This window comes from Astatotilapia calliptera, chromosome 3 (genome assembly GCF_900246225.1).
Source record: "Astatotilapia calliptera chromosome 3, fAstCal1.2, whole genome shotgun sequence".
NCBI lineage: Eukaryota > Metazoa > Chordata > Actinopteri > Cichliformes > Cichlidae > Astatotilapia > Astatotilapia calliptera.
In genome coordinates, this window is record NC_039304.1 from 31981697 (window position 1) to 32001985 (window position 20289).

The 20289-nt window shown below is 38.4% G+C and overlaps 2 protein-coding genes across 2 annotated transcripts in view; one reads left to right on the forward strand and one right to left on the reverse strand.

Moving 5' to 3' along the window:
* The window catches only part of LOC113019255 (receptor-type tyrosine-protein phosphatase H-like), a 423637-nt gene that overhangs the window by 121920 nt on the left and 281428 nt on the right, over positions 1–20289 (reverse strand).
* LOC113019258 (transient receptor potential cation channel subfamily M member 4-like) lies at positions 90–15774 on the forward strand. Its single transcript, XM_026162839.1, has 28 exons — positions 90–375; positions 1275–1336; positions 1423–1600; positions 1992–2172; positions 3190–3359; positions 3564–3741; positions 4231–4295; positions 4401–4640; positions 4971–5073; positions 5166–5287; positions 5452–5748; positions 5843–5944; positions 6056–6184; positions 7063–7192; positions 7362–7507; positions 9765–9877; positions 10489–10602; positions 10704–10744; positions 10836–11068; positions 11465–11580; positions 11830–11962; positions 12067–12241; positions 12336–12501; positions 12579–12760; positions 12999–13131; positions 13220–13292; positions 14411–14501; positions 15505–15774. The coding sequence occupies exons 1-28, from the start codon at positions 301–303 to the stop codon at positions 15534–15536; spliced, it is 3780 nt and encodes a 1259-aa protein (XP_026018624.1). The 5' UTR covers positions 90–300; the 3' UTR covers positions 15537–15774.

A 20289-nucleotide genomic window follows, 5' to 3' on the forward strand; every position in this document is an offset into this window, starting at 1 on the left:
TCCAACAACAGATACCAGTGACCAGATAAGGGGATGAGGAAGTATTTCAATAAACTCTAGCCCACTTTGTGGTTCCGATTGGCCCTTCCTGTTTGCATGCGTTGGTGTAATTGTCTGCCTCTGTGAAACCACACCCTTACCTGTGTGCTGGCTGCACCTATTTTTCTTTGCGTACGCCGAGTGAGTGCAGTGGCAGGGAATGGGGTTTCAGCAGTAGGAGACAAGGTGGAAAATAGTCAGAAAGAAACCCTTTTAGTCCTTCCGCATATGTTTCTCATTGAGAACGACTGAAAGGGAAACATGAAAGACACAGGAGCAGAAGAAGGAGGAGGAGGCGACGGCAGAGACAATATTGGCCAAACTGAGAAGAGCCAGGTGGGTTAGATTTCACTCAAGTCCTTCAGCTGCTGTTGTGATGTGCCGCTACATTTTTTGGAAGTGGAAGTTAACGCTATACTCGGAATATCTGCCCATGAAGTTCCGAGGAACTGCAGTGAGCCGCCCATAGTCTTCTTGGAAAACACGTCGTGCAACAGCTGTCCAAACGTGCACGTTTGCGCGAACGACTGCAGGAGCTATCCGTCTGCTTTGTTTCCGCTGTGGTTTGTTGACCCTACACTTGTCTAACCGGTGGACGTTACAGCTTTAACAACTGGGAACGGCTTTTCCAATCATTTCTGACGCAGCAGTCTACTTTTTTTTTTTTTTTTTTTGGCTAAGCGATAAAAATGGAAAACACGCCACTTATAAGAAACTAACTTCTACTAAACCGAGCATCCTAACCATAAGCAGTTAAATAAGCGTTCCGGTGATGGTTAATAATGACTGCGTTCCGTTTAGTTGCATCAGTTGCAGGACTCTAGACGAGGCGTCAGCTACTGGCACCAATAAATGCAACGGGGCCATCATGGTTTTTTTTTTCTCAGTTAAACGGCCTGTGGGGAAAGTGTTCTCTCTTTACTGCTTGGCTGATAACATTACAGAAAGATTAGCACTGAATACATTGGTGAAAACAAAATGTAATGTAGCCCCACTGCAGAATACGCTTATGCACAACCTGCCTGTTGCGCACACCTGAGCTCAAACTACGTCACATCATCAGAAATCACAGCACAGCTTGCCAACTTGTTACTGGGTAGTTTCTATTAGCCAAAGTCAACACTTGGACGGTTTTCTGCACCTGCTGCCACATGCATGAGATTTTAGGATTCAGAATTGAATCAGCTTCTGTAATAATTCAGTAATGTTATATAACTGCTGAAAAATGCTTTCAGAGTTGGATCCCCAAAATCATCAAGAAAAGAGTGTGCAGCACTTTTGTAGAAGATTCCATCAGGTACTGTGACCTCTGTCTTTTAATAACAGCACATGTATTTTGAGTAACTTCTCATGGTGTTGTTTATATCCCTCCACCTCTCTCAGTAATGGTGCATTGTGTCAGTGCGGGGCTGCGAGAGATGACCATGCCTCTGTGGCTCTTGGAGACTATTTCAGCACAGCCATCGTGAACCAGTGGAAAAGTGTGCAGCACTCCTCTGAACGACCGACAGATGCCTTTGGAGAGGTGCAGTTTGCAGGGGCCAGCAAGAGGCACAGCCATGTGGGTGCTTTTATTTTTCTCTCATAATGTTTGAATGCTTTATTTCAAGAGCCTGAGAGTTCTTGAACATGTGTACATGTTTTTAAAAGAAATGCCTCCAAAGGTGAGTTAAATAAAGGTTAAGATAAACCCTGAGCTGTAGTAGTCAATTCGTTGAATTTTCCTGACCTTCAGTCTACCTCCGCTCCACCTGAGTAAACAGAGTCAAAAGTCAGTACAGATCACATGACAAGCTTCTTTTTCCCCCCCCCATTTTATTACCATTTAAAGGCTGAAACGACTGAGTCGTTCAGCTTTAATACTAGTGTGATCACAGGCCATTACTTTTCAAATCTTTTTGCATTGTTGACATGGGCTTGCTTCTTTTAATCCATCAAATGTCTAAACTTAGTTCCTGCGCCTGTCATGGAGCACTGAGCCTTCTATGGTGTACACCATACTGACAGCTCATTGGCGTCTTCCTCTACCCAACCTGGTTGTTTCTGTTGTGGGCGGAGAGGGAAGGACACAGGTGAAGACCTGGGTACGGGAGGTCCTCAGACAGGGACTGGTGAAAGCGTCACAAAGCACAGGTAAAAACTTTATGCATCTGCCAGTGTGTCAGTACTCCTGGCAGGTGTGATGTGTCTGGCATATCTGAGCTCAGCATCTTATTTCTGTTCTGGTTGCTGAAGTGGGTTATTGTTGGTTAGCAGATGTCATGATAATTTCCAGATGACGATAAAAGAACTGACAAATGATCCTGTCAGACATTGAAACCTACTCATGGTGGTTTTTAGCGTGAAGAAAACAGCTATTACAAAATTTAGTCTCAACACACAACACGACTCCCTGGGGTCCGGTCCTAATTTGGTAGTACAATGGCCATTTCCTCTCTGGCTACTGTACCAAGTGCAGGTGGCATATGGCGATACTGATCCCCCTGTCGTCTGAGGTCACGCGCTGTTTTCTCAAAACAAGTCCAAGATGTACTAAAAAAAAAATAAATAAATCAAAGTCCCAAACAAAACATGCACACAAAGATGCAAGTAACTACACAGCTCACACTCCCTAAACATCTTTGTTAGATAAGACATAGTACAGGGTGTGGCACCATATTTGGTGTTAAAACCCGTTGCATATAAAAACATGTTTTACGCATGTCTGTGGCCTTTGTAGTCTTTTTTTATGTGCTTTTAATTTTTTTTTTTACAGATAAATGTGTATGAATCTGATACTTGACTTGCTGTGGTCTTAGGTTTATTTCTCAGGGATCAATAATTTGGTCTGCTCCCTTTGTTTTTCTTCCCGTTTTGGTGCCCAGATTGTCAAGTCTCATTCGTTTTGTTCCTTTTAAATTAAAAACTGGTGTGAAATGTGAAACACATTTACAACTTTTGACATGACCTTTGTTTGTTCATGCTAATAAATTGTTGACAATCTTAGCTGTAAACCCCCCCCCCCCCCAAAAAAAAACAAAAAACAAATTGAGATGCAGTGCAATATGTAAATAAAACAGAATCCAGTGATTTGCAAAGTCACATAAAGTTATATTTTATTCACTGAAGAAAATTGAAATAAAAATCAGATTTTCCACCTGTTTCCCCCAGGTGCATGGATCTTAACTACAGGTCTGCGTGAAGGTGTTGGCAGGTGTGTTGGACAGGCAGTGAGAGATCATGCAACTGCAGCTTCTTCATTCTCGCTCAACAAGGTGGTAGCGTTGGGCATTGCTCCGTGGGGCCTTGTGGAAAAACGAGAGCAGCTGGTCAACCCTCAGGTAGTAAAGACTCTCACACATTTGCACATTTCTCTAAGCATTAAATCATATCTTGTTGTCTTTGTGGAAAAGGACCACGATTTTGTTGATTTGTCAGGTTTTATTGGGTGAACACACTGTTGGCAGTTCTTGCTGCAATTTAAAATAACTAAGGCTGAAATGTGGAAAGAAACGCTGGAGTAACTGTTTTTTCTTCTTTTGCAGGGAAGCTTTCCAGCAAAGTACTATGTCCAAAACATTTCCCGGGACTCCTGCTCCCTGGATAACAACTACCAGGCCTTCCTCCTCGTGGACGATGGGAGTGTGGGCCGCAGAGGAGGAGAAACAGATTTCAGAGCCAGACTGGAGGAATTCATTTCCCAGCAGCGCACAGGCATATGGGGTCAGAGATGGTACCATAAACTATGAAGTACAACATTTATAGCCTCTGAATTAAAGCAGAAACTGTACTTGAGTACACATTATCTTCCACTCATGTATTCAGTTTAAGTTAACTTATTTAAATCTAATTGTGCTAAATGAGACTTAACTCCTGTACCATTATTCCCAAAATACATCCTTTCAGAGTTAACTTCGATCTTTACAGGCTTTACATGTTCCTTCGTGTTTTGGTTGAATGATTTTTTTTTTTTTTTTTTTTTTGGCATCTACGGGAGGAAAGCCTTGCATGTGACTGCATGTATCTTACAGTTAACTCTACAACATTTCCATTCAAGTAAAACAAAAACATCCACAGGGTGCTCTTTGTATGTATGTTGTGCTTCATGAAAATTATGCACTTTGCACATCTTAGTATGATCACTCTGATTAAGTTAGTAAAAACATTTGATCAAGATTGGAAGATGCTAAAAATTGTTGTATCTTTTTAAAGGAAGTGGCAGCATTGACATCCCTGTCGTTTGTATGCTGATATCAGGGGAAACAGACATGCTAAAGGTACAGTCCTTTACAGCTTTTTATGTGAATTATTACAACAAAAATGGCAAATTCTAATTTAAATTGTGCCAATCTTTATTTCATGGTTTTTGTCATGTCTGTCAGAGAATGGATCTCTCTTTAAAAAGCTGCATCCCCTGGCTGGTTCTGGCTGGCTCAGGAGGCTTGGCTGATTTCCTGAGTGATATCTTGGAGAACCGGTCTTCAGCTCCAGCTGTGCCGTCCTCTGGTGAAGGCAACAGTGAGGCTCTTAAAACCCCCAGTGTGGATCTCAAAGACAGAGTGGCAGAACGGTTTAAGAAGCATTTTCCTTCAGAGGCACAGACCGACAAACTAGTTGAACAGGTGAGTGCTGAGAACAGAAACATTGTGTTGGCCTTTACTCTGCAGAAGAGTATGAGGAAAGACTTTTTATAGCCTGCATATCTGTCAGCTGCTTACTAAACTGTATTCAGGTCTAATATTCATGCCCTCAGGGCGCTCGATCTTTTTGTCAGTTTTTCAGGATCGCAGTTGATTAAAGTCAAACCCTCTTGCTTAATTAGAGGCTGTGCCATGAATGACATCATGAGTTTGAAAAGAACCTTTGTCACCAGTTTCTTCATCACTGTCGAACATCTTTTTTCTAAAATATCTTGCATTGTTCCTGTTCCCTTTCCCATCTTCTGTCTCCAGGCTTTGAGCATTTACCAGAACAAAGATTTGATTACAATCTACCAAGGAGAGCACGAGAGTCCAAATGACTTTGACACAGTCCTGCTTAAAACACTCGTGGGAGGTATGTATAAGTAGACATTAATTTTACAACATAGCAGCAACATGCACTTTTAGTCCTTATTTTGATTTTTGTGTTGTCTTTATGTTTTTCAGCAAGTAAGCAGCAATCATCAGTTGATGCCAGCCCTTATAGTGATGAGCTGAAACTAGCAGTAACGTGGAACAGGGTTGACATTGCCAAGAGTGAACTCTTCAATGGAGACATCCAGTGGAAGGTGAGGAGGGAAAAAGACACCACACTGAATGGAAATGCTCTGAAGTACATTGTGCAGTTTATTATACCACTTCTGACAGATACAGTTTATCTATGATTTACAGAATACTTGGCTTAAATTATTAACCTGTCCTAAAACATGATCTCCTTCCTCCAATTAAACAGTACGAAGATTTGGAGGACTCAATGACAGATGCGCTGATCAACGACAAGCCCCAGTTTGTTCGGCTTTTCACTGAGAATGGCTTGAATATCCTGGAGTACCTAACTTATGGCAGGCTGGAAACCCTCTATCGCTCTGTGCCAGATGGGACCTTGCTCTATCAGCTACTACAACAGTGCCTAGCAGAGCGGCTGGCAATAGTGGAGCGTCACTCACCATCAGAAAAACAGAATTCGTCCTCAAAAATGGTGAAAGATAACAATCAGGATGGACCAGTGAAGGAGGTCACCCTTTTTGAGGTAAGTTTGGGAATCAAAGAGATTCTGTCCTTTTTCATTAATTATGCTTAAATAGATACTGTTGTGCTTATTGTCCCACCCATGGGTTCCTCAGGTGTCAGGGGTCCTGGAGCTGTTAATGGGTGATGTCTGCCAGCCTTTATACTATAAAGCTTTGGGCTTACAGTTCACTTCATCCAAAAGGACGTCTCTGAGGGTACTTTGAACCTTTCAGAATAAACACACAGTGTACTTGTGCTGACTGCATTTCTATTTTTATGGTTAACATGACAATAAATGTTCTTACTTTTTTTTTTATTCATCCCAGCGTGCAAATAAGGTTCTGCGTGGAGATTCGTTCTATCGGCAGCTGCGCTGCCCCTATCCCTGGGCTTCACTCTTCCTCTGGGCTGTACTGCAGAACCGCAGTGAGATGGCCCTTTATTTCTGGGAGATGGTAAAAGCTCTGAGACAAACTGGTGTTCAGCTGGTTTGAAATGGATGGATTGTTATTTAAATAGAGCAGAGTTTTCAGGGGAAGTTGCACTATATTGGGCATGTGTGAGAATGAGCTGCAACTAGACCAGGGGTGAAACTTTAACGTTCCTGTCAGTGTAACAACACTGTGTTAAGAAAAGAAATCACTCCGCACGACTCTGTGGACTTAAATTCTAAGGAATAAATGTGTAAAAAGTTCTGGTAGCTCATTGCCCAGACTGTCCAGTTTTTAGTTTTTTCTTTCATCCATAATGGTAAAAATCCCCAGAAATTTCTATAGTGATCAAGTTTGAAACCTTTTGTCATCCACAATGGAAAATGGTTGGGGAAAAAAACTTTTATTACCTAATCCCACTGCCAATTCGATCAATTCTGCGCTCTGCTTTCAGTCTCCAATATCATTGAAATGCAGCCACACGCTGCTCATTTTACATTTTCACTCCTCTCTTTACTTTTCCTGACAAGCTTGCATTTAAATCTGACTCGCCCATCTCTCCGTCTACTGGGCTGTTTTCGGGATGTCTGCCTTTACATGTGAAATAAAGCCCCACCCCCGTCTGCACATCCACATCCTGACGGGCCATTAATACCATTAATGGGCATTGGAAATGATCTCAGCCTGCGGGTTGTACATTTGACAACCTCGAACTAGACGCTGCTTACCATGTATCAAAGTTGTTCGAGTCAATTAATTGCAATATATTGTTAATTATTATTTTATGATCCTAATTGTTTTTAAATATTATACAGTCATAGTGTTAAGTCTTAATATAAAATTAAATAATTGCTAAAAACATAAAGTAAAGTGATGTTGTAAATTGGTGATCTCCTTTCCAGGCAGGTGAGGCAGTCCTGAGTGCTCTCAGTGGCTGTAATATACTCAGAGACTTGTCCAAACTGGAGGAGGAGACTGAAACCAAACTCTCCATGAAAGAACTGGCCCAGAAGTTTGAGAACCTGGCTCATGGTGAGACAATAACTGCAGTTTTCCACTACACTGTTAGGATGGTTTGATATCTAGTTTTGCAATCATTTTATTTAATTTCCTTAGAATTTTCCTTTCAACAGCTGATGTAACACAATAGTAACAAATCTCATCGAACTCTTCATCACGTGTCTTGTCCACTTTATCTCAGATATTTTTAGCTCTTGTTATCGGAGTGATGAAAATCGTTCCTTCACCCTGCTAATTAGGAAGTCTCCCATCTGGGGTGACACCACCTGCCTTCAGATGGGCGTGAGTGCCGATGCCCGGCTTTTCTTCAGTAATGATGGCGTACAGGTGTGTCATATTTGTCATTCATGTGAATGGCATTCCTTTCATCTAGCACATGGGCAATGAATCTGAATAACATCGTCATTTTCCAAAATATAGGTAACAAATGCAAAGAATGGAATGATATTTTGTAATGATTGTGAATGTAAATGTTTGAAATAAAATGAACTGAATGCTATTAAACAAATGAACATGAAATCAAAGGAAGCCATCATATTTATATAGAGAAAATATTGATCAGTTGAGGGAATAAAATGGGTCATTCCATCCCAAATAAGCCAGCTTTTGTAACATTTCTTGCTCGAAAATCTGCAATTTGCGTAATAATTTTGTGGTCCAATAGTTTGAACAAATCTAATCTTTGAAATTCTACCTTAATGTAACAAATTTTTTTTAAAGATATAATAAAAAAAAACAACCAAAAAAAAAAAACCCCCATTGTCCTTCGACCCACTTTCAAATGATGTGTTTTATACATTGAAATCTGCAACAATGTTTTAAGATTGATATCTCAAAGACTTTCACTCGGCCGATTAAAATGAATCAGTGTTTTTAATTTGCATTAAAAAAACGTGAGTAACAAAATTGCAGCTTCTAGATGGTACTGGAATTATAATTGGGAAATAATTCAGTTAAATTTTCAGACCTTGGTCACTCTGTCACAAATCGAGGTTTTAAAAAAAATTATCAGTCAAATTTTTCTATTAAAATATGTTATCGTTCCAAGTTTGGACGTACATAATGATTACTGCGAAATTTTAGCTTATATATTTTTATATACTGTCAAGCAATATATTTAAAAAAAAGGCTAGCAGATCATTCTCACCTGAAATATATTTTCGTGTGAAATATTCTCTTCCAGGAGTGTAGGTCTCAAAATGGTAGGTAGGTAGAACAGGTCATGAAAATGAAAAATTTGCACATATTGTACAAAAGAAAATTGTTTCTTAGTTATAAATTGAATACCATGTGTTGTTGTTGTTGTTGTTGTTGTATTTAGATTAGACTATCTACTGATATTTTTACTTGTACAACTTGTGATATTTCCGGCATAAAAGTTAAATAGAACCAGCATTTTTTTTTATTTTTTTTTTTTAAATTGTGTGCACAAATATGGAATTTTAAAAGATTGCTTTAATTTTTCGCCAATACGCAGACACTTCTTCATGTATTTGTCCTAAATGAGAAATCCTGTTTTTATCCTGGCTTTTATCTTTAATTGTTTTTCTGATAGTCATGTTCAAACATTGACTTTTTCAATGTGGGGGAAAAAAAAGGCATGAAAGTGTGCAGAACGGTCTTTAAAAAAAACAAAAAACAAAAAACGGATATCTAAAATGTTGTTTGATATAAGAAGCTGGGAGATGATGGAGCAGATAATATAATGACCCAGGTCTTGAAAAAACAAAAACATACGCATATTTAACAAAATTATTTTCTGAATTGGAGTAGCATCTGTATTCTGTTTGGACAGATCAAAGATGGTCTACTGATATTTTTGGTTTTGTTGTACGTCATATTATTCCCTGTAGAATGAAATTCTTCCTGTTTTGTAAGTGTGAATTATTTCATGGTAAAAAGGTTTTCTACAGATTTATTTTACAACATTGTGTTATTCAGCTATCAACTACAAAAATATCAGTAGTTCTCTTGCAATTTGAAGTTTTTATTTAACATGTGCTCAAATATGGGATTTTGCAGGAATGCTGGACTTTCTTTTTCTTTATATTCTAACTAACCAATACTTAGGACATTTTTGGTGCTTCTGTCCCAAGTTACAGATCAATTTTGATGGTAAGAAAGGACAGTGAAAATTCAGTCTTTCATCTTTAATAGAGATATTCGTGTTCAAACGTTGCCTCAGATTTAGATGTGGAGAAAAAGACCTTAAAGTGGGTACATGGACAAATTTTCAAAAAACACATCTTAAAAAGCACTTGATATATTAAGCTGATGATGAAGCATAAGGCTGTTTTCATTATACAAACTAATGTATACATATACAGTCTCTATAAATAAATATGCTAATACACAATGCCTTGTTATACATCTTTATACACTGATCTGTAATTATTTAGCTACTCCTATCTAAAAGTATTGATTTTTATAAAGAACTTATACACACGATCATCCAGATTTGTACAGTACAACAGTATAAATTACTTACAAATGAAAAATGGCATAATGCTTCCAAAATAACATATCCCCATGTTGAGCCAGTACTGCTGATGGATAAGTCCTTGTTTTTTCTCTCCTCTTCCAGTCTCTGCTGTCCCAGATCTGGTGGGGTGATATGAAGAGGAACACAGAGGTCTGGAAGCTCCTGCTCGCTTTCTTCTGCCCCATCCTCTGCTACACCAACCTCATTTCCTTCAGGTAAAGCAGTTCTACCACAGAGGTCATGTTTTTGGTTGTGTTTGCATGCATATCTTTCTGTCTGTAATCATGATAGCGGAAATGTTTCGAATCAATTCTGATAAAACTTTGTGGGAGTGTAGAGTGGGATCATGATGACCAGTAATATTTGGCTTACTTTCACCAAAGTCTTTAAGGTCAACTTATTGATTTATGTCTTTTATCTTTAAAACTACACTTAAAATTCAGCGTCCTTTGTTTATATTGGCGACATTTAGGAAATTATACTGGTATATGGGTATTCTAAATATCACATTATAGTTTGTCTCAAAAAGTATTGTGCCACATTTGACCTCTGACCTCAGTTTTACATTTCACACCTGAAGAAAGAAAATGAGCTGCGTAATAAGCTACAAATATACTAAATCTATATTATATAAGAAGCTCAAGTTATTTGTGTCCAGTTATTTACATATGTATTATCCATGATTTTTGTGTAAGCTAATCTGTCACTCATATTTGGTTTTCACTGCACTACAGACTATTTAGTGTGTGTGTGTGTGTGTGTGTGTGTGTGTGTGTGTGTGTGTGTGTGTGTGTGTAAAAAATTTTCTATATATTCCACCTCAAAGGACACAAGACAATCAGCTGGAGGAGGAGGAAATGCCCAATGAGGATGCAGTGGCTCAGGACTCTGACAACCTTTATGGGACCACCGTCTTCTCTTTCTCTGACATCAAACAGCAGTAATATTTCTACTTGCACTCTTCAGTGTTCATCCATAGAACATCAGTTTGTTTTTATGTCTTAGCTCTACTAATGAATTAAAAATGTTTTCTTACACCAGTGAAGTTGACTCAGACGTTCACAAGAGTGATGCCATTAAAGGTGAGTCCTGTTTAAAGAGTCATCTGATTCTTGTCTCCACATGCTGTCATTTTAGTCACCTGTTAATCTGTATTTATAATCCTTGATACAGGTGTACCTTACCGACCACCACAGCGTCCATTCATAGTGTCCCGCTGGCGTCAGTTCTGGTTTGCACCGGTCACCTCCTTTTTGGGCAACGTCCTGATGTACTTCCTGTTTCTCTTGCTTTTTGCCTACGTGTTGTTGGTGGATTTTGAGCCCCCACCACCCTCAGGCCCAGGTGCTGCGGAGTGTGTGTTGTACTTCTGGGTATTCACCATCGTTTGTGAGGAGATCAGACAGGTGAGTGAAGAGACACGTCTTACTTAGAACTTTATTATTTTTATTTATGAATGTAATAACTATCCCCAAATATAATGTATAATGAACTATCCCCAAAGTGCCATTGCGACACAGTGGTTACATGCTCCTGTGTCAAAAGCCTTAGATTCAAGATTGACATTAAAATAAGAAAAAAAAATTTTTTATTCGTCACCGATTTTATGTGATTAAGCAAACACTAAAAAAAAATCACAAATTAAAATCTTATCCTGTCAGATTTTACTCACTTTACTGAAATAATAGTAACAGTAAATGGAAAGTGCGCGTCTGTATTTGGATACATGTCACCTAGGTATAGTTGAGTTTTATTTGTTGTTTTTTTATGGATCTGTAAAGTCATTTGTCTTCTTCATCAAGACCATTTTTTTGGGGACGATGACTTGGCGTCAAAGGTTCAGACTCTACATTCAGGATGTTTGGAATAAATGTGACCTCACCGCCATCAGCCTGTTCATTATAGGACTAATCTGCAGGTATGGACAAGAAATAAAAAATAATAGAAATGATCAATTCTAATTTTTTTTTCTACAGTAATATTTTTGAATGAGGCTTTGTCATTGCAGATTGTAACATTTGTAAAAACATTGTCCTTGGTTCATATTTGGATGTCTTAAGTGTTCTATAAAATAATTTTCATTTCCGGGTCTTTAGTTAATTTACAGCTTTGCCACCAGGTGGTGCTGCTTTCACACTGATTCAGCATTACTGTGCTTGTGTTTCAGGATGTTCCACTGGTCATATGAATTTGGACGGGATGTCCTGTGTTTGGACTACATGGTCTTCACCCTTCGCCTCATTCACATTTTTGCCATTCACAAGCAGCTGGGACCAAAAATCATCATTGTAGGAAAGATGGTGAGAAAGTTACCATCAGTTGGCAATATACTTTTTTTTATTATAGACTTTTTTTTAATAATATAATGTCAGAAACAAAATGACAATTTCCTCCTCTTGTTCAGATGAAGGATGTCTTCTTCTTCCTCTTCTTCCTGGGTGTATGGCTCATGGCGTATGGAGTTGCCAATCAGGCTCTGATCTATTCCTACGATCCAAACCTGAATCGCATTTTTCGGAGAGTTTTCTACAGGCCATACTTGCACATCTTTGGACAGATCCCTGTGGAAGAGATGGATGGTACAAGTGTTTGTGCAACTGGCATAAAAATAAGAAAATTGAATGCTACTGTAAAGCTTTCTTAACTTTCTCCTTTATGTCTGTTTTGTTGCAGTGGGCAAGGACTGGGATGTCAACTGTACACACAATGTGACTTTGATTGAGAGCGGTGAAGAGCCGTGTAGAACTCATGAGAGTAACTGGCTGGTAGTGATTCTGCTAGTTGTATATCTCCTGGTCACCAACATCCTGCTCATCAACCTGCTTATTGCCATGTTTAGGTAAAGAACAAGTCTTTTATTATATCACATACTGAATGGTTTGACTCAGTGGCTCTGATCTGCTTGTATCCACACAGCTACACTTTCTCTAAAGTGCAGGAACACAGTGACACCTACTGGAAGTTCCAGCGTTACAACCTGATTGTCGAGTATCACTCCCGTCCTTCTTTGGCTCCGCCTTTCATTATCCTTTCACACATCAACCTCTTTATTAAGAGGGTCATCCGCAAAGTGCCCTCTGTAAAGATTCACCACTTTGGTCAGTATTGGATCAGAAGTCGTGGATTTTATTAATATAATAAAAATAATTAATACTGCTAATGTATTAAAGTTATTGTCCATTACACATGCTGAATCAGGAAGCCTCAGTTCCATAGTTCTATTATCTTTGAGTTTTTTAATCAGTGACTGTATTTTTTTTTTTTTAAATTGTTTTTATTTTAGTTGCTTACTTAAAATGGAAGGTAATCATTTCAACCCTTGGTCTGTACTATCAGTGTTAGACTTGGAAGCAAAGGCAGCGAACAGATTATCAACGTGGGAAACGATTCAGAAGGAAGACTTCCTGACTGCTCGAAACAAGATCCAGAAAAGCAGCGACTCAGAAAGGCTCAAACGGATGTCTGCCAAGTGAGCACCTTCATCCTCCACTGTAGCAGCATTATTTATTACTGTGTGACTCCATCATTCTGAAGTAAATGTATCTTTGTTTATATAGGGTAGATGGTGTGCTTAAACATCTGAGTGAAAGCAGAGACTTTGAACACAGGCTACGGTCTCTGGAGAATCAGGTAAAACCGAAGCTCCAACTTATCATTTTGTACCATTTGAGTCATTCATGATACATATGTGGAGCTGCTGTGAAAGAGCACATTGGTTCAGTCAGTTCAGTATTCTACATAAAGGTTAAAGCATTGAATTGCAGACTTGTTTTGACTGGTATAATAACAGGATGGTAGAATATAGGGAAAACACCTACTATTTAGTACAAAGACAGTTTTTTTTATTTGGATTTACTGTGGCTGATCTTAAGCAACTCTGTAGTAAGCAATTTTATGTTTTGGAGAAAAGCAAGAAGTACTGATTATGGGAAAAAGCTGTTGTGTCAGTCAGAATGTTTTTAAGCATAGCTTAAGATTAGGATACGTCAGAGCCAACAATTCATGAATTGACTACATCACTGTGGTCTTTTTTTTAGTCACTAGATGGAGCTAGCCTAACTGTATTTAATTTGCTTCCAGTCTTTATATCTTCCTGACAACTGAAGAAAAAAGAATCTTACCATTGAACTTTTTTGTGATTTCCTACCTCTTTGGAGCTAAAAGATACCACACAAACACATGAGATATCAATGGGAAGCCCAGGACGTTCTCTATTCAGTACATGAAGACTTAATACCGTAGCTCGAATAAGCCAAAAGCTATAGACCAAAAACAAATGCCTATTAGAGAGGACATAAATGAATAGGGTGGTTCTCAGGAAGATGTGATAAGCTGGGCTGGACAAGTGTTTAACGGGTGGATATGAGTGGTATCCAAGTCAGACATTTTTTTTTTTTTTTTTTTTTTTTTAATGGTCTGTCTTTGATTAAGAAGTTTCCTGTTTTAAAAATATTTTGTCCTATGGAGGGCAATAAAGTAACGTCCACCTTAAAAAGTAATCTTACTCTCTATGTAGTAAAAGTGTTAAAGTACTGCTTTAAGTGTCTTACTGCATAATATTTAATTAACAGTAAATAATCTGTCTTTAGAATTTTTATAGACACAAAGTTAAGACATGGAGTGAACAGACAACCTGAACACATCTATAAAGAAAACAGTCCTCCTTTTTTTCAGGTGCTTTTCATTGAGGTTTAAGAATGAATCTTTTCTAATATATAGTTTCATGATCTTCTGCTTTTTCTTCTCAGATGGAGTATTGCTCCAGTGCACTCAGCTGGGTTGTGGATACTTTATCACAAGGAAGCACATTTAAACCTCCTCGACCTCCACCATTACGAGGTATTTACTAGCAGTTATGAAATCATGCTTGCATAACAGCCTGCATGTTGAAAAGCCACTCTTCATTTACATAGCTTGCTTGACTACTAAGTGGCTGTAGCTCAAGTGGTAGAGCAGGTAATCTGCTAACCACAAGACTGGTAGTCCGATCCAGGGCCGTGCAGAGATGTTTAAAGGGGTGGGTGCTCAAAGTTAAAAAGGGGCATATAGAAGCAGGCTGAAGAACAAGAACCCACATTCATCAAGAATCTAAAATGGAATCGCATCATACTATATCACTGTCATCAGGTGGGGACAATAGAGAGCAATCGTAGCCTATGTTTCACCTGATGGGTACAGTGTTGCTGTTGAGGGGTTGCTGCTGCTGCTGCTCCCGCTGCTGATAGTGCTGGAGGGCAGGGCTGTGTTGATCTGAGACTGTAGACTGTAAAAAGTCCATAGCAGAGATGGTAGCAGATTAAACAAGTGTTATGAGATAATAATAAAATACCGAGATTGGTTACAGCGCTTAGAACCAAAAGGCAACAAAACTGAGGAATAAACTCGGCTCTGTTTGTGTTCGTGAATCACTCTTTGACTCTCTGCTTCCTTCCATTTCTTCATCTCATCTATCACTCTCCACTTGCTGTTCAGGCACAATTTGCTATTGCATTGATCTATTGTTTAATTATCCACACTTAACAATTTTTGCACCTAATCCATAATAAAGTAATGATAGAAAAATGTTATAGACCCAAAACATTAGACCCAGCTATTCTTCAGCAAGATACTAAATCCTGACTTGCTGTCCAATGTGTTAGCATTGTGTATTAATATGAGATAGAAAGCACCAAGGTATAGAAAAAAAGTGCCTGTGTGAATGAGGTGTGCTGTACTTTGAGTAGTAACGCACTGTCTAAAAGTCAATTCGTAATGTACTGCTTTCTAAAAAAAAGTTTGCTTTTTTCTTTTTGCTAAAATTTGTCCCTCTCACTCATCTTACTCTACCTGTTCCTCTCTACAGATGCATTTGCCTCCTCTTCCAGCTCAACTTAATTTAAGGATACCTTAAATCAAAGAGGACACCTTCACTTCACTCAAGTTCAGGAAAAAAAACCAAATTGGAGAACACACTCTCTTGAGAACTTCTATCCAGCCCACCACCTTGATTCTCACTGGACTTGGTTTACCAAAGCATATAAACACTGCACTGAAAAGAGAAAACATTTTATCCAGCCAATGCAAGACACTGTATGTCTGTGCGTGCGTGTGTGACTTGATACAATTAATGCTGTAAAACATGTTTTAAAAACATGCAATGTTTTACATTTTATTCTGATATGATGTGATAGCGTCTATAACCAGTTACAGTAGGAACACATTAATACTTTTTCAGTTACATTAAAAATGCCCAATATTTGTATGCAAATGTACATACAAATGTATTTGGATGTCTGCATTTTTATTCTTTTCAAATAACTTTCATACAGTATAACGATTCATTTTGATGATAAGTACAAAAGAATAACTGTAGTTCAACAATCTTCAAGGATTGATTTATTTGCTTTTACAGTATTCCAGCTAGAATAAATTAATGCATGACATAGGGTCGTAATAATTAATTGTGTAAAGCGAATAACAGGTTTTTTTTTTTTTTTTTTTGCTTTAATGTTTTGTTTGGTCCGTAACTCTGTTGTCACCATTTAAATAGTTTAACTTAAAACCAGAGTCTTCCATTGCCCACATGTGTATAGATAAAAAGGTGGAGCTGTATCCAAGACTGAGCTCAGATTGCTTTAGTAACATTCATAAGCATGAATACAATACACTAATTACATTGCACTAACAGTTTTAATAAAACAAGCTTTTGTTTTTCACAAATCATTAAAAGTATATTTGGGTCAGTAAAACCCTGAGCCACTGACCTGAGGCTGTTGGGTTGGACTGAATTATTGCCAGCATTATTTATTAATGTCTACACAATCGGGATGCCTGTTTTTTGGAGCAAGAAACATTGCGTTGCAACAGGACATACTCCAGTTCTGAGAACGCTGATATACTTGCTTTTCTTCATTGCAGCCACCATGAAATCAGCCATTCACAGACACGCTTAAACATGCAGACACATACACAGAAACCTACAGTTCAGCTGGAAAGTATTCACAAGTTACAGCCTTGTTCCAAAATGGATTCAATTAATTTTTCATCTCGCAATTCTACGCATCCTAATTACATACTTTATAATTACAAAGTGAAAAAAGTTTGCTTGAAATTCTTGCAAATGTATTAAAAACGAAACACTGCCTTTTCCATGGCGGCTGCTGGCTGGTTCAGGAGGCTTGGCTGATTTCCTGAGTGATGTCTTGGACAACCTGTCTCCAGCTCCACCTGTGCAGTCTCCTGGGGAGGGCGACGGTGAAGAAGGTCCCAGCGTGGATCTTAAAGACAAAGTAGAGGAACATTTTAAGAAGCATTTTCCCTCTAAACCACAGACTGACGAACTAGTTCACCTGGTGTGTGCTGACTGAGATAATACATGCACATGGGGAAACAGGTGGTTGACGCTCTGAATCAATTCCTCATTCATAACAAAGTGCAAAGATGAGCAAATTTTGTAAATTGAGTAAACTTACAATATATAAGGATGGAGATGATAATCAAGTCAGAAATAGTAGACTATAGAACTGTAGACTTGATCTTTCTAACTGTGGTCATTAATTAGTTGTCAGAAAATCAGGTAGTTCCTCTGACACTTTTACTGTATGGTATTTTAGGAATCACTGTTTAAATAAAGCTTTAGACACATAATCATTTATGATGTTGTCATCATTCACACATGAGGAAAAACCCAGATCTTTGAGATTTTCTGATTATCTGAGTGAATCAAGGCTAAACTGATTTTTACAGAACTTTTTTTAAAGTGACTTTTTTGTGCAGCTGTAGACAGTCTTTGTTTTGACTACAATGCATGTTAAAATTTGTTCACAGACTGACATTCAGTCATTACATGACATCGAAGTATGTTTTGAAAAGCACAGTGTCGAAAATTTTGTCTAAAACACAACATATTTTCCACTGAAAATCCTCTAAATCAGTTTCAGTGGGACGACCCAGAAGGCATCTCTGTAACATATCAGCAAATTATTTTAGAGTCCACTTGCATGACAGGACAGATACGAAACACGAGGATCATGGATTCAAACTAGATCAGGCCTGGGATCAGCTCAGCTCCAGGCAGTTTATTTTGTCCCAACATGTACTAACAATAAGGTAGTAAGACCCTGATAAAACGTTGTCTGATGTGGCTGTCAGGAAGATATCATCTGTCAGTGAAGGCTGATATTTAATCAGATCACAAATGCTTACAGTGGGAACATTAAAGCACAATTTTTCTGTAAATCTCTTTATTTCTGCCATTACTCTATAAAAATGGTCATAAACTACAGTGAACAGCTTTTTTTTTTTTTTTAAACTGCAGAGTCGCTTGCTGTCTTGGGCAACTATCTAAGATTCATCACTGAAGTGTGTCTGATCTGTTTCTCCAGATTTTTATCATCACTTTCTGTCTGTCATCTTGCAACTCTGTGTTCAACATTTCTGTTCCCATTTCACATCTTCTTCTTTCTCCAGACTTTAAGCATTTACCAGAATGGAAGTTTGATTACAGTCTACCATGGAGAGCATGTGAGTCCAAATGACTTTGACACAGTCCTGCTATTTAAAACACTCGTGGGAGGTACATATAAGTAGACTGTAATCTTACAACATGCACTTTTTATCCTAATTTTGATTTTGGTGTCGCGTTTGTGTTTTTCAGCAAGTAAGCAGTGAGCATCAGCTGAAGTTAGCAGTAACGTGGAACAGGGTTAACATTACCAAGAGTGAACTCTTCAATGGAGACATCCATTGGAGGGTGAGGAGGGAAAATGATGTTACACAGATGTTACGCTGAAAGAAATACTGTGAATTAAATGAATGACGTGCAGTCTATTGAACCACTTTTGATAGATAAAATTGTTTAACTCTGATTTACAGAATGTTTTGATTAAAGTATTAACCTATCCTAAAACCTGACCTTCTTCCTCCAATCAAACAGTATGAAAATTTGGAGGACTCAATGACTGATGCGCTGATGTCCTTTCTCATACGTTTTGCTTATCCAGAGAGAATGTGAAGAAAAACCAGTAGCCTTGTGCTTATTGTCCCACCCACTGTTTCCTCAGGTGTCAGGGGTTGTGCAACAGTTAATGGGCGGTGTTTTGCCATTGCAAAATCATAACATTCTTTAATACAATGTACTTGTGTTTTAACGCACTTGTTTGGACATAATGTGCCATAAATGTTTTTTTTAATGTCTGGTTTTAATTACTCAAATTCAAAACATTTCATCCTCTATCAAATTTCACAGGTTTTATTTACAGGTTTGCCACCGGGTGGTGCTGTTACCACACTAAATGAGTGTTACTGTTTATGATTCAGGATGTTCCACCGGTCACACAAATTCAGCTGTGATATGCTTTCCTTTTAAAGTTTTCAGACAGTATAATAAATGAGTAGCTATATGTGAACGTGGCCCAGAAATGATACTGGGACAAAGCCAATTAAACTCAAATGCTGCCAAATCATAATGACAATGCCATTCCCGAGTTTCCATCTACTGGCAACCAAATATCTCTAGATCTTTGTATGATGAGTGAAATGTTTAGTCAGATGAGTCAAACTTATTTTATAATTGTGTCAATATTTAAATATGATATACAATAGGATCAAGTGTGTGGTGTTTATATGTAGTTTTAATGATCCTCAGTACTGCAGGTTTAAAGCCTGCGATATATAGTGGGACAAAAACCTGTTTAGTCAGCCACTAGTTGTGCAAATTCTCCCACTTAGAAAGATTAGAGACCTGTAATTTTCATCATAGGTATACCTCAAATATGAGAGACAAAATGAGAAAAAAGAAAATTACATTTTTTGATTTTTTTAAAGAATTTATTTACAAATTATGTTGTAAAAATAATTATTTGGTCAATAACAAAAGTTCGTCTCAATACTTTGTTATATATCCTTTGTTGGCAATGACAGTGGTCAAACGTTTTCTATAAGTTTTCACACACTGTTTCTGGTATTTTGGCCCATTCCTCCGTACAGATCCCCTCAAGAGCAGTGATGTTTTGGGGCTGTCGCTGGGCAACAGACTTTCAACTCCCTCCAAAGATTTTCTATGGGATTAACATCTGAAAACTGGCTAGGCCACTCCAGGACCTTGAAATGCTTCTTACGAAGCCACTCCTTCATTAGTGGAGGGATCATTGTCATGCTGAAAGACCCAGCCATGTTTCATCTTCAACGCCCTTGCTGATGTGAGGAGGTTTTCACTCAAAATCTCACGATACATGGCCCCATTCATTCTTTGCTTTACACAGATCAGTCGTCCTGGTCCCTTTGCAGAAAAACAGCCGCAAAGCATGACGTTTCCACCCGCATGCATCACAATAGGTATTGTGTTCTTTGGATGCCACTCAGCATTCTTTCTCCTCCAAAAACAACAAGTAGAGTTTTTATCAAAAAGTTCTATTTTGGTTTCATCTGATCATACGACATTCTCCCAATCCTCTTCTGGATCATTCAAATGCTCTCTAGCAAACTTCAGACGAGTCTGGACATGCACTGGCAGGGGAACACATCTGGCACTGCAGGATTTGAGTCCCTGGTGGCGTGGTGTGTTACTGATGGTAGCCTTTGCTACTTTGGTCTCAGCTCTCTGCAGGTCATTCATTAGTTCCCCCCGTGTGGTTCTGGGCTTTTTGCT

Excerpts from the sequence above, each read along its gene's own strand:
- LOC113019258 (XM_026162839.1), top strand. The coding sequence starts at position 301 with ATGAAAGACACAGGAGCAGAAGAAGGAGGAGGAGGCGACGGCAGAGAC. Across the intron at positions 1,601-1,991 it reads CCAGCAAGAGGCACAGCCAT|TTCCTGCGCCTGTCATGGAG; the intron begins GTGGGTGCTTTT and ends GTCTAAACTTAG. Across the intron at positions 4,296-4,400 it reads GGGAAACAGACATGCTAAAG|AGAATGGATCTCTCTTTAAA; the intron begins GTACAGTCCTTT and ends CATGTCTGTCAG.